General features: G+C 51.9%; 2 protein-coding genes across 5 annotated transcripts; one reads left to right on the forward strand and one right to left on the reverse strand.

The window, feature by feature from the left end:
- Window positions 1-520: 520 nt before the first annotated feature.
- On the reverse strand, window positions 521-6,453 carry CNPPD1 (cyclin Pas1/PHO80 domain containing 1). Of its 3 annotated transcripts, none has more exons than XM_027050174.2 (9): window positions 6,120-6,453; window positions 5,054-5,141; window positions 4,485-4,593; window positions 3,611-3,692; window positions 3,324-3,444; window positions 3,110-3,238; window positions 2,449-2,510; window positions 1,985-2,102; window positions 521-1,758 (listed from the first exon to the last, which is right to left on the reverse strand). In XM_027050174.2, the coding sequence occupies exons 2-9, from the start codon at window positions 5,120-5,122 to the stop codon at window positions 1,213-1,215; spliced, it is 1,236 nt and encodes a 411-aa protein (XP_026905975.2). In that variant the 5' UTR covers window positions 5,123-5,141; window positions 6,120-6,453; the 3' UTR covers window positions 521-1,212. The 3 variants fall into 3 exon arrangements, with proteins under 3 accessions (XP_026905975.2, XP_026905962.2, XP_026905968.2); XM_027050161.2 differs by having other exon boundaries at window positions 6,081-6,453; XM_027050167.2 differs by lacking the exon at window positions 6,120-6,453 and adding an exon at window positions 5,377-5,508.
- A 23-nt stretch (window positions 6,454-6,476) lies between these two features.
- RETREG2 (reticulophagy regulator family member 2) lies at window positions 6,477-12,430 on the forward strand. 2 transcript variants are annotated; one of them, XM_027050149.2, is made up of 9 exons: window positions 6,477-6,995; window positions 7,279-7,385; window positions 8,376-8,406; window positions 8,758-8,893; window positions 9,302-9,386; window positions 9,718-9,861; window positions 10,018-10,112; window positions 10,272-10,407; window positions 10,667-12,430. In XM_027050149.2, the coding sequence occupies exons 1-9, from the start codon at window positions 6,715-6,717 to the stop codon at window positions 11,290-11,292; spliced, it is 1,641 nt and encodes a 546-aa protein (XP_026905950.1). In that variant the 5' UTR covers window positions 6,477-6,714; the 3' UTR covers window positions 11,293-12,430. The 2 variants fall into 2 exon arrangements, with proteins under 2 accessions (XP_026905950.1, XP_026905951.1); XM_027050150.2 differs by having other exon boundaries at window positions 10,018-10,109.
- Window positions 12,431-16,692: the final 4,262 nt, after the last annotated feature.

Genomic DNA, 16,692 nt, shown 5'->3' on the forward strand with positions numbered 1-16,692 from the left:
GCAATCAAAAAATGCCCCGTAAGTTTCCAGACTGCCCCCTAGGGGACAGTACTACCTGTGTGGTGGATCATCTTAAGAAGTCCCACCCAAATACTCTCAGTCCAGGTGCCAGAACAGTTTACTTTCTTCCAGTGATAACCCAGCTTTAGACCTAACACCAACTACCACCATGTGTCAGACCAGACTGGAATTCAGGACACTCGCCCTGGCTTCTCAGGATCCACAAGGATGGAGCCCACCCAGAACTTGTGACAGGGCCAACCTCAGGCATGATAGAGTCACGATCTGTGACCCAGAGCACCCAAGTCAAAGCAGTGCTACAGGCCCCTGAGTGCTGGGAGCAGCGATGAGTGTAAGTTTGAGATGGAATCCTGTAACCATCAAACAACAGGGAAGTTCTAAAATGGGGCTCAGAGCAAATGAGTTGCAAGATGATGGGCTCAGGAAGTAGAAAAGCTTAGAATCTAGATATGGGGAGGAAATTCTTCCAGGGCTGCCGCGGAAGAAAGAATCCCAGCCATGCAACTGAAACTGTTTATTGAAACCTCAGTTCTACAAAAGCGTGAAAAACCCAAATACAAAGCAGTGGCCAGAGAGGCCTGTGAAGAGAACACCCGGAGAAGAACTGGAAGAGAGGGAAGCCCAGGAGCAGGGTACTAAGAAGAGGTTGGAAGACAAAAGGGCAGGGCTGAAGGCGGCAGCAGTCCCTGGCTCCTTTAGGCTACACCCAAGGGATGGGGTGTGGAGAGGGTTTCCCACCTGACCCCGCCTTCCCTCGGCAGATCCCACCTTGGCCCTATCAGTCCCTCGCTCTCCTGCTTCAGGGACATCACTCAGGCCCCCAATCAACATTTCCTCCCTCCCTCACCCCACTTTTCCCCTTCCATCATAGGGAACTCAAAAGCAAAAGTCTAGAACCCAGGGAGGTGGAGAGACAGGGGCTTCTCCTCTGTCTGGCTGTGATGTGGCCCTGGTCACCAAGCTGGAGCTTTCCCTGGTACCATCGCTGCTCTGGCCAAGCAGCCAGCCACTGAGGTCTAGGAGAGTGAGTGACCTTCAGTCCTTCTACCCCACAACCCCTTAAGCTCCATTACCTAGGAGGATGGGGACCAGCCAAGGACCCAGAGAGGTAGAGAGGATCTAAATCAAGCTTTCCCCCTCTAGGTTCTCAGGGATTCCCAAATCCTCTTAATGCATTTGTTGAATGCCTGCCTAGCCCGGGAAAATGAAAGACTTGAGACGGGCTAGCTCCATGACACTGAAAAGGGAACACTGCTGGGGCGGGGGGAGCAGGGGGGGCATTGGACTCCAGAGCCAGGGTGGAGCCAGGCCACGGGAGTGGTACCCAGGGCTGGGAGACCCAGTGGAGACAGTATGGTTGGAGTGGTGGCAGGCGTGGCAGCTTGGGGAATCTCTCTGGAGCTTCTGGCAAAGGGGACAGTTATGGAAAAGAGTGGGAGGGGCAGGAGGGTCTGGGGGAGGCAATGGTGGAGGAGTCAGTGAAGCCAGAAGACTGCCCCAGAGTGAACGCAGCCCTGTGTCACCATCCAGGCAGCTGGAGACGTTAACAGGACATGGCAGGCACTGTGGCACAGGAGAAGGTATGCAGGGTTCCAAGAGGCACCTGGAGGCCAGTCCAAGGTCCGGGGGGGCGGGCGAGGGGCTGCAGGCCAGCCCCAAGGACTGGTGAATTACAGCCAGTGACGCCACAGCCAAGGCCACACTGCTCACATATGCCATAGCTAACAGGCAAGACAGCTGCGGGAGCGAAGATAAGAAAAGTCAGTGCCCAAATACCCTTCCCCCAAAACCTGCTTCTGACTGCCTTCAACACATCCATCCCTTGTCTGGAAACTTGTGCTCAAATCAGAGCTCTCTGTCGCCATCTACTCTCAAACCCCATTTCCTGAGACTTTCAGCATTTGCTCACCCCACCTTACACACCGGCCCAGTTAAGGCCCCTATCTTTCCCAATCCTCCTCACCTTTGCCAGCCGCTGGCAGAGGGAGCCCAGGGCCAACTGCCAGGCTGGCTGCTCCAGCAGCACACACAGGTCTGTGTAGGTGTACCAGCCCCGCCGCCGTCCCTGCTGCTCAGCCACACTGTTGGAAGGGGAGAGAGACAGAGGACACCTTCAACACTCCTGCTGCTGGCCCAGTGGCACCCTCACTCCCCTGGGGACCCACACTGGGGAACCTGTTATACACACAGGTTCCTAAACTACCTGTTGGTCCAGAAACGGAGAGCGAGCCTAAGATCTGTGTTTTAAATAAGGTTCTACCACCCTTCCAAAGAAGATTACAAAGAGGGCAGATAGGTTTAGGAACAATTACCTTGGGAGATTCGCCTTGTTGTCTCCTCCCTCCCCCCAGTTACACCCTAACCCTAACGGTTTAGATCTAAGCCCCCAAATTCCGTAAGCCCCTCTTCCCAACTCCTAGAACCTACCAGCTCTCCAGCCAGCTCAGCACCTCAAAGATCTCCCGAGGGTCAGTGTAAAGACGCCAATCCTATGGGTAACAAGAGAAGGGCACCAGGCCAAGTTCAGATAGGAGCCACAGCCATTTAATAACCAACCAAGACCACGGCAGCAGCTACAACTGCCACTACGGCAGACGCTTATCTTGGCACTTACTACGTGCCAGATACTGTTCCAGGAGCTTTTATATATTAACTCATTTGATACCACATTATCTGGTTTCACATTATACCCTAAGTTAAGGGCAAAGAAAGAAAATAATCCTAAGAACGGTCCACACTCATAGGGAGCTCACAGTCATGAGGCAGAGAAACTCTGGAAGCAAATAATCAGAACCCAGTGAGATAAGCTCTGACTCAGAGTGTAACATGTTGGGCCTGAAGGAATTAGGGAATGGTGTGGGGCCAGGAGTGGGGGGGGGGGGTCCATTTCTGGCCTCACCATGCCAGGAACCTCCAAAGGCTGTTGTTGGTCCAGAAAGGCTGGGAAGGGAAGACACTAATAAGGAAAGACACAAGGAGAAGAGGCAAAAAGAAACAAACTACAGAACGCTGACTGAGAAAAGCAAAGGATGAAGGGAACATGAGGAGCGGTCAAAGAAACAAAGTGAGAAATAGAACAGCTACTCACCATGGCATTCAGGAAGCCCCTCTCCAGGGCATTGAGAGTGGGCACGGCCACACCCCCTGCAGCTCCCCATTCATCATTGAAGACCTCCTCCTCCTCCCCTTCATCATAGAGGTACTTACTGGCCACCATCTGCAGGGCAGCCAGAGGTGGTATCAGAAGCGCTCACACCCGGCTCCTAGGTCACCAGGACCCAGAAGGAGAGGGGGCGTCTTACCATGGAGATCAGGAACAAGTCAGAGGACGACACGTGCTGTAGGTAGTCTGGGTTTCGATGGCGGAGCCGTTCAATGTACACCAGAGCAAGCATCATAGCACACGGGGAGATGCACGCCTCCCTGGGGGGCAGGAAGGATCAGTAATTAACCACAAGGGTCTTTCAACACTTATAACTCTTATGATGCTCATCCCTGTGTCTTTATACCTTCTCTTTAGAGACAACCATTTTCCCCTTTCTCTAGGGCCCAAATACTACCGCCCTATCCCCCTCAATTCCAAGCTCACCGGGACACATGAGCTACGTATTTCTTCTGGAGCCGGCGAATAGGGCTGGGGGCTGCCTTCTGGAGCAGTTCCACAGCAATGTCTGCAGAAGGCAAAGGGAAGGCAGAGTAAGCAAACAACTCCTCCCTTGCCACCACCACCCCCAACTCCCCCACGCACCCCCATCCCCAGTGCTATCAGCAGAAGACCCAGATCTGTATTATCTGAAGCCTTGGGGACAGAACCACAGTAACAAAATGTATCAAATTCCCCCACGTTGAGACAAAAAAACCCATTCTACATTTGGATTTCAGCTCCTTCCAACAGGAAGGCTTATTTCCCTGTCACCCAAAATTATCTAGATTTGTCTTTCACCTTGCTCATTTGAGAAAATAAACGTGCCTTGTGAATTTGGGATACATATGATGTGTTTCTCGTATACAAATCAACAGTGGGGGCGCCTGGGTGGCTCAGTTAAGCATCTAGACTCTTGAGTTTAGCTCAGGCTCATGATCTCACAGTTAGTGAGGTCGAGCCCACTGTCAGGTTCTGAGCTGACAGCGAGGAGCCTGCTTGGAATTCTCTCTCTCTCTCTCTCTCTCTCTCTCTCTCTCTCTGTCGCTGTCTTACCCCCCGCCCTACACACACGCACTCTAACACACCCTCTCAAAATAAATAACTTTTAAAAAAAGAGTGGCACAGATTTGTAAGATAGCAATGTTTTTTTACTCACTCAGGCTAAAAAAATGTGGAATGGAAACCCAGTCCTTACACCAGACATCGATAAGTTAGCTATGAAAAGACGGTGTAGCTCATGGGGTACACTGAGTTATTTTGGTGACTGCTGACAACCCCATTTTCATGCTTCTTACTTGCCCAGGTACAAAACACTAACCTGCCACGGGGCTGGAGAGTTCCTCCAAGCTGCAGTCAGCTTCCCAGTCCCAGCCATAGTAGAGTCTCCTTCGGATCCGAGCGCTGAGCTTCTGGTGTCCAGGGAGGAACTGAAATGGCAGGTGGTGGAGGGTGAAAGGCAGGGAAGGCTACGATGGAGATCCTGGCTCCAGGCTGGGAATGGGGTGCGGGGCGGCGGGTTCACCTCACTGCTGGTGGGACCCATGCCCCACCCAGCCCCGTTCTCTAGATTATTTGCCAGTGGTAGTTTATCTACACTGAGCGTGGGGGCGAGGCGGGGAGATAGCCTCCACCACTGACTACTCTCCAGCAGAGGTTCTCGGAGAAGGTCCCCGGCGGCCACCCCTACCTCCAGTCCCCTACCCCGCGACTCTCCCTCAGGGCCCAAGGAGCCGGGGCCTCGAGTAGTGAAAGCTCGAGAGGCTGCCACCCGGCTTCCGCACCAAGCCGTCAGGCGAGTTCGCGGCGCCGCCCGGGCCGCGAGAGGAGCGCCGGGGATCCCGAGCTCAAGCACAGGAAGGCCAGGGAGGGGGCGGGCCGCGCTCTCACCGAGAAGTCCTGGAAGCCCGTGAGGGAGAAGGTGCCTTCTTCGTCCAGCAGGAGCCCGGCCAAGTCCATCGTGCCGCCACCTGCCGCCCTGAGAAAGTGGAAGGGAACGAATGGTAAGGGAGCCGCGGAGCCCTTGCCTGAGCGCCGTCCTCCCCCGCGCGGACGGCCGCCTTCGCCAGCGCAGCCCCCTGTCCTCGCGCCGGCGGCAGCAGGCGGGGCCGGGTTGGCGGGCGCCTCTTCCTGTTCCGCCCCGGGCGGGGCTCGGGGCTCCGGGCTCCGCGATCCGGGCTCCGGGTGTGGGCCTCGGAGGCCAGGGCGCTCACCTCACCCAGTGGAGAGGAGACCCGGCTGCGAAGCGCGTGTTGTGCCTCTGTCCCGCGTTTAGTAGCCGCGGGGGTGTCGCCGGCGAGTCAGCGCGCGGCACTTCCTGCCGCCCGCGGGGCCCAGCCGCCAGCCCCGACCGCCACGGAGGAGCCAAGCTCGCAATCCTGGTCGCCCTGAGCCCGGGCGAGTCCCAGAACTAAGCCCCAGCGTGCCCTTGTCTGGGTGGGTAATGAGGACAATTCCCGGGGGACCACGCCACACTGAAGATGAACGAGGCCGGCTGACCTTTTCGTATCAATGTGGATGTTAATATGAGTAGAACAAAGATGCAGGACGAGTCGCTCCCAAATATGTTTTTAAAAGATACGCACATAGAACAATATACATGTATAAAATGCGTCGGAAAAAAACAGAAGAAACAACAGTGGGTACACTGTGGAAACGTGGCAGGGAAACTTACTTTTTGCTGTTTACCTTACTTTCGGTAGCTTGAACTCTAAACCTAATTACGTATTTTGTGGGGTCACTGCAGAAATTAAATGGTCACAAAGAAATACAAAGTGCCTAGTACGCTGTAAGCCTCAGTAAATGGAATTAATGCCCCCCACCAAGAGTGAACAACAGGTAAACAGGATTCTATTTTTAAACCCGCGACCCCAATCTCCCGTTTGAGCAAGGGAATGGAAAAAGCTCCGATACGTGCCGGCAGTAAAGTTTACGTTTGGGGAGGAAACAACTTTACTGAGTAGGTGAAGCTGTTTTCGAGTCAGTCGAGTCAGGCACTGGTGTTTGTTTATCCGCCGAGAGGAGGGAACTGGGAGGACCAGTAAGTCAAGGACTGACTAATGGGACAGCCGCCGCCCTTCCCGTGCTGAAGCAGATCCTACTCCGGACACTGGGCATTTGGCAGCCCACTTCCTGACCCTTCGGCCCGCATCACACCGGGAAAACCGGGCCAGCACGGGGCTCCCTAGCCGCCCTGCCTACATAGGCAGAGGAAGACGGCTGGAGTGCGAAGACACGGATACACAGTCCTTCGGTCCCGTGGAGCCGGACAGCGCACAGTCACGACCCGAGATCACGACTCCAGCAACCACAATACGAACCCGCGCAGCATAGGAGCGCTGGCAGCCGCCTGTGCGCAGGCGCGGGCCGCCCTATCCCGGCGGTTAGGGTGCGTCACGTGACGGGCTCGTCTTTCCTCCGTCACGTGACGGCCCCTGGGCGGCCTCGGCTGCGCTCTCCGCGGCGTGCGCCCCCTTCCGCCTGACGCGCCCCCGGCGGCGGCCGCGCAGCCCTGGCTCCTCGCGGGCTCGGGCGGCGGCTGCGACGGGGCTATGGCGAGCGGCGGCGGCGGTGGTAACACCGGCGCGGGTGGGGGCCCGGGGGCAGGCCTGAGCCTCGGCCTGGGCCTAGGTCTGAGCCTAGGCATGGGGGAGGCCACCGGCGAGGCGGAGGAGGAGGCGGCCACGGCCGAGGCGGTGGGACGCCTGGCCACGACGCTGTGGCTGCGGCTCCGCGGCTGGGAGGCAGTGCTGGCGGCAGCGCAGCGGCTGCTGGTGTGGGAGAAACCGCTGCACAGCCTGGTCACGGCGGCCGCACTCAACGGCCTCTTCTGGTAACGGCCACGGAGAAGGAGGGGGCGGGGCCGGGCTGCGCGGGCGGGCGGGGGCGGGAGGGGCCGGGAGCACCTTTCCCGTTCCTGGGGTTGACACTTGCCTCGGGGGAGTGACCCCCTTCTCCCGTCTGTTGTCGGTCGGGGTTGTCCCATACCTCTGTCTCGGGTCTCATGGTAGGCCTGGAGGTTCCGGTTCCCCTATCGGTGGGCGCTTTTCCGCCTTTCGCGATGGATGCGGGGGCCTCTCACCCACTCATCGCTGAGGTGCCTGTCTCTCCCTAAGGTTGCTTTCTTCGTCGTCCCTCCGGCCCTTCTTCCTACTCAGCGTCTCACTTTTGGCCTATTTTCTGCTGGATCTCTGGCAGCCTCGCTTCTTCCCTGACATCGCAGGTGAGTATTCATTCAGTAAGCCCCGTTGTGCACTTGCTTTGTGCCTGAGCCCGCTGGGTGGGTTGAATGGTGAGGGCGAATGTACAGCAGGCCCCCGGGTCCCAGGCACCACCTTAAAATTAGTGTTACTGTGAGCGTAGTAGTTAAGAGTGCAGACTCTACATCCACATTGCCTGGGTTCCATTGCTTGCTCTGCCGTTTGCTGTGCGTGTGACCTTGTAAGAGCCACTCAATTTCTATTTCCCTCGGTTTTCTCTTCTATAAAACAAGAATGATAGAATTTAGTCGGTAAGCAACTGAAGACTAAATGAATTAATACCTGTTCTGTGCTCGTGGTAGAGGTTCAGATAGCACAGGAATCATGGGAATATTAGGTTCTGTTTTTGTTGTTGTTATGCCTGTATTTACTGAATGGGTATTTTGGAGCAATTAGATGTCACCTGTGTGTGAGCTGCTTGGGATGTAAACACGAATAAGGTGTGTTTGAAAAGAGTGAAGTTTAGGGGCACCTGGGGGGGTCTCAGTCAGCTAAGTGTCTGACTCTTGATTTCTGCTCGGGTCATGATCCCGAGGGCAGTGAGATCAAGCCCCAAGTCAGGCTACGTGAGACTCTCTCTCTCCCTCTTTTGCTGCCCCTCCCCCTTGCACGCATCTTGTGTGCTCTCTCTCTCAAAATAAATAAATTAATTAAAAAAAAATTAAAGTGTGGGGTACCTGGCTGGCTCAGAGCATTCTTGATATCGGGGTTGTAAGTTCAAGTTTCAGGTTGAGTGTAGAGGTTACTTAGAAATAATAAAGAAATCTTTAAAAGAAAGTGATTAAAGAGGGAGACAGTTGTGTAAATAGCAACAATTATGACAATGTAACTTTTCCTACGGTTGGTGTCTGAAGGTGCTCTGGGAATGCAGAGGAGGGGCAACTGTTTCTGCCCTGAGAAGTGTCTCCCAGAGCCCTACCACTCAATAACTTGTTCCCCACCTCTCTCTATAGCATCATCCCCAGAGGAGCCCCACTCTGACAGGTGAGTGCAGGCCAGCTCTTGAAGACAAATGCCCAAACCCTGTTTTGCTTTGGTGCCAGTGTCCCCACAGTGCAGGGCGACACTGCAGGGTCTGCAGAGACCCCAGCATAGCAAATGGACTGGCAACAAGTTCGGTCCTGGGTTCCTATTTAGGTGTTTGGGTGCCTGATGCTTTGGGGGCAGAGGGTTGGGAACTCTGGGCTTTGCTTCCCAAGATGAGGACAGCCTCCCTTTGGGAGGTGGGGTTGTCCAGTTTTTTAGACTGAAGATCTCATTGGCATTCTCAGAGGGATTTGAGTGCCTAGGAAGCTGGTGTCTGAGGCCTCCAGGGGTCATGTCATGTCTCCCCAGTGAGGGTGCGGGGTCAGGCGCCCGGCCGCACCTGCTGAGTGTGCCCGAGTTGTGCAGATACCTGGCTGAGAGCTGGCTCACCTTCCAGATTCACCTGCAGGAGCTGCTGCAGTACAAGAGGCAGAATCCAGCTCAGGTAACCTCTTTCATGTCATATAACAGTTTCCCGCACTGTGGGGAAATGGAGGTAGGGGAATGGGGAGGAGTAACGTGAAATCCCTGGCTGGACACTGAAGGAAGAGGGTTGGGTGCCTTTTTGAGGCAACACATGCAGCGAGTAGCCTGGTACAGCAGTAGTCTCATTTCAGAGAGTAAGTCTGTGATGTTTTGACACTGTTTCCTGTTAAGGGATATCAGTCTGAGTTGTAGGCGTTTGATGATGTCTATTGTAAGCTTACTGAATTGGTTGTCTTGGGCATTCTCTTGACTAGACTAGATCACTGCATCCCCAGAAGGCATACCCCTCCTTCCACCAGCTGAACAGCAATTTCTTGCCCAGATGAGTGGGGCATATACCTCTCAGACCCTGTTCTCTTCTCTGCAGTTCTGTGCTCGAGTTTGTTCTGGCTGTGCTGTACTGGCTGTGCTGGGACACTACGTTCCGGGGATTATGATTTCTTACATTGTCTGTGAGTAGACTTTAACCCCTGCCTTTCCCAAAGCTGGTTCCTTCTCTTTCCTTGGACTGGGTCAAAGGGACTGGCTAGCCCTAAGGGAGGATGGTGCACTCTCTTTTTTTTTTTTTTTTTTTTTTGATGATCTGTTTACGGAGATCTCCAGGGGATGCTGGAGTGTTAGTGATGGTGGAAGAGTCATCTGGGCAGGAGAGTGGTAGATGTGGAGGGAGAAGGTTTGTCCAGCCTCCAGAAAGCCTTCAGCAATTTCTGTTTAGGGACCAGTTGCATGAGGGCCCTCAGGAAATAGGCATAGGAAGCCCTGAGTGGACTCTCTAACCTCCAGTGCTGAGCATCCTGTTGTGGCCCCTGGTGGTTTATCATGAACTGATCCAGAGGATGTATACTCGCCTCGAGCCCCTGCTCATGCAGCTGGACTACAGCATGAAGGCAGAAGCTGATGCCTTGCATCACAAACACGACAAGAAGAGTAAGGGGCTCCCATGCCCAGGAGGGGGATGTGGGGGAAGGCATCGGTTTATGGCTCATGAAGTGCCCTGGAACTTAGATACTCTCTAGTCTCTTGACCACGTTTGTCCCCCACCACCGTCTCTGCTTGGTCACTGCCCTGCTGTTATTTCTCTAGAGCGGCAGGGGAAGAATGCACCCCCTGGAGGTGATGAGCCACTGGCGGAGACAGAGAGTGAAAGCGAAGCAGAACTGGCTGGCTTCTCCCCGGTGGTGAGGTCCAAGGGAGAAGGGATGCCAAGTAGAGGCTGGAGGAGAATCTGCTTCAGAGCAGCTACTTCTCAAGAGGGTGGGAGGCAGTGGGCGGGGGTGCTTTTGAAAAATCGGTTCTCTTATTTTCTCATCTGTTCTGTTATCTGGGTTCTCCTGCAGGTGGATGTGAAGAAAACCGCATTGGCCTTGGCCATAACAGACTCAGAGCTGTCAGACGAGGAGGCTTCTATCTTGGAGAGTGGTGGCTTCTCTGTATCCCGGGCCACAACTCCACAGCTAACTGATGTCTCAGAGGGTATGAGAAGCCCTTTGTCCTCCCATCTTCCTGTTCCCTGTTGTGGATGCTGGCCATGTTCTCTGACTGTCACCCCCAGAAATGTTTTTTCTGGGAACTGATCCTGTAATTCGACTTCAAGCTCTGAAAGACCTTAACGCCTAAGGCCTGGTTCAGTATTCCATGTCCTGAGTTCTCATCCTTGAATTGACTGCCTGTTTGTGAGAGTTCAGAACAGCAGGCCCATCCACCCATTCCTGACTCTTTGTTTTCTGCATAGATTTGGACCAGCAGAGCCTGCCAAGTGAGCCAGAGGAAGCCCTGAGCCGGGAGCTGGGGGAGGGAGAGGAGACGGAGCCAGTCCCTCCTGAAGACCTGCTGGGCCCTCCTCAGGCCCTCTCAAGGCAAGACCTGGACTCGGAAGAAGAGGAGGAAGATGTGGTAGCCAAGGAAACCTTGCTTCGGCTCTCATCCCCTCTTCACTTTGTGAACACGCACTTCAACGGGGCAGGCTCTCCCACACATGGAGGGAAGCTCTCCCCTGGAGGACCAGCGGAGACACTGAGCCCGGAGGCAGTGAGTGGTGACCTCCCCACTCCACCGAACACCCTGTCACCCCTACTTTGCCTGGCCGAAAGTGACCCGGTCCCCTCCCCCTCAGTGCTCCCACCTCCTCCCCAGGACTTGCCCCAGCCCCTGTCTGTCCCTGAGGAAGAAGAGGCACTCACCACTGAGGACTTCGAATTGCTGGATCAGGGGGAGCTGGAACAGCTGAATGCTGAGCTGGGATTGGGGCCAGAGACACCCTCAGAGCTCCCTGATGCTCCACCCCCTCCATCCCTAGGGCCCGACACCCTCTCTCTGGTACAGTCAGACCAAGAGGCTCAGGCCGTGGCAGAGCCATGAGCCACGGGGGAAGGAGTTGCAGGCACAGTAGGGTTTCCTGGCCAGGGACGTCACCGTTTCCTCTTTTCCCTACTCTAGGGAGGGGTCGTACATGGGGAAGCTGGCTGTCAGATGGTAGCCAGTCCACCCTCTGCCTGCCTGCCTGCCTGCCTGCCTGCTGTCCCAGGCCTGGAACAGTGCCCGTGCCTGGGATTGGTTTTAAGTTTGTAAATAATTTTACACTTGGGTTAGTGGATGTGAACAGGGCTAGGGAAGTCCTTCCCACAGCCTGCACTTGCCTCCCTGCCTCATCTCTACTCTCATTCCACTATGCCTCCAGCCCTGGTGGTTGTTCCCTTTCTTTTTCCTCCTATCCTCAGGGACCTGTGCTGCTCTGTCCTCGTGTCCCACTGGTTGTTTAGTTTGGGCACTTGACCATTTGTCTTTCCTGTCCCGTGTTCCTCTCTGCTTTATATCCTGCCTGTGTCCTGTCCTTAGCAGCTCCATCCCCGCTCTTTGCCGGCTCCTTCCCAGCAGGTGGTGGCTAAGCTTTAGGGAGGCTCCTGTCTGGGTGGTACAGACTAAACCTGGGGTGGTGGGTCAGGCCGGTGGTTATGCACTTAACGTCACTATAGCCCACATAACCTGCACCGCGCCCTTGCCCTAGATCATCCCAGCCTTTCGTGATGAGGGAGGAGAGCGGGAATCCCACAGCATGTGCACCAGCACTGCATTAGTGAGCAGGAGCTCCGTCTTGTTGGGATGAAGGGTCCTCTTACTCTAGGAAGGAATAAGGCGACCGCTCTCTGGGCCGTGAATGGTCCCGGTGTGGTGGGACCCCCTACTAGGGTCAGGAAGTGGACAGTAACATCTGTGCAGGTGTTGAGTGGAAAAATAAAGTGTTGATTGGCTAGAACTGCTGCTGCCTGCCTGCCTCGCTGTGAGCTGCCTCCCACACTGCTCTGTTCCTTCCTCACCCCTCACCCCTCACCCTTGTGCCCTCAGACTTGTTCCTGGCTATTTATTTACCTTGGTGCAAAACAAGGCCAGAAGCAAGGATTACCCCAACAGCCCTAACTTGCCCTTAGTCATCTTCCCTGACAGAGTGATGTGTACAGTGAGATTTAGCATGTGTGAATAAAGTGTACGCAGGAGGAAACTGCCTCGTCTTCCTAGTCAGTACAAATCGAGGACCAGAACGATCGTTTTCTGCCATGTTGCCTACAACCTCAGTGTCCCCGCAAGTCCTGTCCCGTCCGCATATTCACAACTAGCTCACTCAACCGTGACTTGTTTATACTGGGGACCCAAACAAGACCTATACCCGTATCAAAACTGCTTTGAGTCCAAGGAACACTGAAGAAATAGCACGAATCAAAAGCAGAATATGTGCTTGGCACTCTTCCAAGCGGTTTATTATATTTATTAACTCGTTTCCCCTCCTAATCCTGAGACACATAGCAACTCCATTTTACAGGTGGGCTAACTTTCCTGAAGACCACAGTCCTAGTAAATGATGGAGTTTGGATCCAAACTTAAGCAGTTTGGCTCCAGCGAACGCCCTGGAACAGGAAGCCCCTGTTCATTAAAAGGGCACAAATGGGGAGGTGTTGGAGGATGTAGGAACTATAGAGAACCAATCTAATAGCTTCGTAGAGTGGACTCCAGAATCCTTGCTCTTTAGGGGGAAGAACAACATTAGAGAAAGCCCTGAATTGAGCAGATGGCCTCTTTGAGGAGTTCACGTTCTCTGCCTTCAGCTGGAAGCATACTGTACTGCAAGGCTGCCTGATTTTGGGGGGTTGACTCACATGCCATGTCTCTCCTAAGCACGTGAGAATATTTTCCTCCACTTATTTCATCTTTTCCTGAGAGACCATCCTTTAGGGTTGATTGAGGCCCTGTCCTCTCCCTCCAAAGGACCATGCACTTCTAATCATCCAGCGGTCTCAGAAGGGAAAAAATAGAGTTCTAATCAACAAACGGGAGATTCAAGAAAAATAGAATTAACCGATCAGAAAGACAATAGCTGCCATATGCGTCACCTTGAATCCATTTTTTTTTAACTGAATTTTATGTTTACTTATTTTGAGAGGAGGGAGGGGCAGAGAAAGGGAGAGAGAATCTCAAGTAGGCACTGTGTCCAGTGCTGAGCCGGATGCAGGGCTTGGTCCCATGACCCCAGGATCATGATCTGAGCTGAAATTAAGAGTCAGATGCTTAACTGACTGAGCCACCCAGACACCCCCATTTCCTTCTTACACTTACAGTCTGAAGATAGAGCCAAAAGCCTTGTATCAAAACATTCGCCATAGATTTGAAGTTCATGAGGGTCAACTCTTGACATTCACCTTGATCTGATGGTTGCTACATGTCTGTCTACAATTTTTTTCATTATCAGGTGTCCTGGCTATTTCCTGCCCATGATGAAAGGGACAAGAAGAAAGCTTTTCCTATGAGTGAAAGAAAAACGGGCAGAGATGTGAAACCTACAATTTAGGCTAAACAAAAATCACCAGTAGTAGTACAGGCTGGGGCAACAAGAGTCAATTACATTTATGTTGGAGGAAGGGCAGTGCTGTTTAGTCAACTATACATTCAAACAGCTGACAGTGTAAGGTGTCTGGTCATAAACTTAATTTTAGGCTGCATTGCTAGAAATAGAGTTTCCCAAGGAAGGAAGATAATACCTGTAGTGTGCTGTGCACAAGTTAGAATACTGACAGGGGATGGCTTCCTACGCTCATAGACAAGCTGACACAGTGCAGTGTGCCCAGTAGAGGATCACCAGAGATGAAGGCTGAAAATCGTCATCTGGGGAACTGGTGAGGGAACAGAGAATGTTGTCCCAAGAAAAGAGAGAGCTGAGCTGAGTCACATTAGCTGCCTTCAAACTTTGAAGGGTTATCTGTAGGACTTCAGAGGGCAGAAATTAAATCTTTGACAAGAATTTGATCAATAATAGTGCTTGGCAGAATTTGTTTTTCTGGTCAAAGGATATTGCAAAATGGAGTAGGTTTAAATGATCTTTAAAAGTACAGAGATCAAGGATTAACAGATCAAGAACTGTCCATTCCATCGTGAAAGGACAATAATATACCACCATGTTGCTTTTCTTTTAACGTCTGACTGAAGTTTCCTTGGACTCCTTCCTGCTCCCTTAAATGTTGGTGATCGTCAAGTCTGTCACTGGTTCATCTTTCTTCCCACTGCCAGGGCAATTTCACATGTTTACCCATTTAGTTTCTACTCACGTGCTGATGACTTCTGCATCTTAACGCGACTCCTTGCCCAGAACTTCCAACGAGGCATCTCCACCTGAACCTCTCTTAGGTACTTACTGCTCAGCATACTGACAACTCAACACACCCTCTTTCCACTCTGCCCTCCACCCCCACCTCCCCTAAATAGATGGGCTTTTTCTATATTTTCCATCCTGCTTGCTGCCATCACCAACCATGAAGCCCTACTATCCGCCTCATCCCACACCCAGTCACCAGTTGCTATTTTGATGACCTAATTACTTCTTGATTCTGTCACTTTTATCACCGCCCTGATCCACATCTCTCTCATCACTCATCTGGCACACTGTGACAGTTTCCCTGCCCACACTCCTGTCCCCCACTGAAATTCGTGCCCCGAAATATGGCTAGATTATTTTAAAATGCAAATTTGGTAAGCCTTTCTGCCATTTAATATTGATCAAAGGCTCTCCTACAAACTTTCATTCAAGCTCCCTGATATGGCTTAAAAGCCTCTGAGATCTGTCCCTGCCCTGTCTTGCCTTTTTTTTTTTTTTTTTTTGGTGGTGAAACTAGAAGGGAATTTATTTCAGTGAGCCAACACTGGGAGTGCCCTGTCTTGCTTTTTACACTACAGCACCAAACCCCACACAGCTTGTCCTCCCCCACCCTTGCTTTGCACACACACACACCCCATCCTTCTGTTTGGCAAACACTTCACTTGTCTTTGAACATGTACTTTAGGGCACTCTCCATCTACAAAGACTCCCTTGATGTCTCACATCACTTGCCCCCCACGTCAGACCTGCTCTCCTGGTGTTCCCTCAGTGTCCTTCTGTTTTTCCATGTATCACGTGGAATCTTCATTCTCTCTATACAAGTATGATATGGGGGGGGGGGAGATACAGGTATATGTGTGTATGTATAACCTCCACTATACTGCTTATTCTGGAAGGCAGGGACTATGTTTTAATCATCTGAATATCCCCAGAGCCTAACACAGTGCCTGGCACATAGTAGATGTTCAGTAAACATATGTCAAACTATACTAAACCAGTGTTTGAACTTTTGAAGCAGCCAATGTAAATAGATTTTTGTGTGGTACATACCTACTGACAGTAAATATCTTGCCTTTGTTTGTTATTGTTTTAGAGTGGATGGTAGCTAAGCTAACATAACTCGCACATAGACTTGTGAGCTCTTTGTTCCTCTACTAGGCTAAAGGCAGTGAAAATTATCTAGATTTGGAGTTTCGTATTTGTTGGTTTTGGAGCTAAAAGCTTTTCTGAGTTTAAAGTAAGAGTGCCCAACCAGCTTGATCTTCGTGATTGTATCAAAGTATCATGTTTCCAAAACAGTTTTGACCAAACTATTTAGACTCAGCTAAATATTTTCCTTTTAAAATCTTTTTAAAATTTTTTTAAATGTTTATTTATATTTGAGGGAGAGAGACACAGGGCAGGGTAGGGGCAGAGAGAGAGGGAGACACAGAATCTAAAGCAGACTCCAGGCGCTGAGCTGTCAGCCCAGAGCCCAAAGTGGGGCTTGACCCCACGAGCCATGAGATAATGACCTGAGCTGAAGTCAGACGCTCAACTGACTGAGCCACCCAGGCGCCCCTCAGCTAAATATTTTCATCAAAAATCCAGTTATATGTATTAGTGCATGCTTGAAAAAAAAATGTGACTCTGCAGAAATGGAATAAGGTTAAAAGAAATCTCATTTTCTTTTTAAGTATGAAAAGTGAGTGGACTCCCCTTCAAAATGTCTATTTCATAAAAGATAATGAAAATCTGAGGAACTATTCAAGATTGAAAAGGAGACCAAAGTGGGGTGCCTGGGTGGCTCAGTCGTTTAAGTGTCTGACTCTTGGTTTCGGCTCAGGTCATAATCTCAGAGTTTCGTGAGTTCAAGCCCTGCATCGGGCTCCGTGCTGGCTAGTATGGAACCTACTTAGAATTCTCTCTCCCTCTCTCTCTACTCCTCCACTGCTCATGCTGTCTCTGTCTCTCTCAAACATAAATAAATAAACTTAAGAAAAAAATATTAAAAAAAAAAAAGGAGACCAAAGAGAAATGACAGTAAATGCAAGGGATGATCTTGGATCTGGGTGGGAGAAAAAAAGTTCCTATAAAGGTCATTATTGGGACAACCGGTAAAATTTGAATATGGATTGTAT

This window comes from Acinonyx jubatus, chromosome C1 (genome assembly GCF_027475565.1).
Source record: "Acinonyx jubatus isolate Ajub_Pintada_27869175 chromosome C1, VMU_Ajub_asm_v1.0, whole genome shotgun sequence".
In the NCBI taxonomy this organism is placed as follows: Eukaryota; Metazoa; Chordata; class Mammalia; order Carnivora; family Felidae; genus Acinonyx; species Acinonyx jubatus.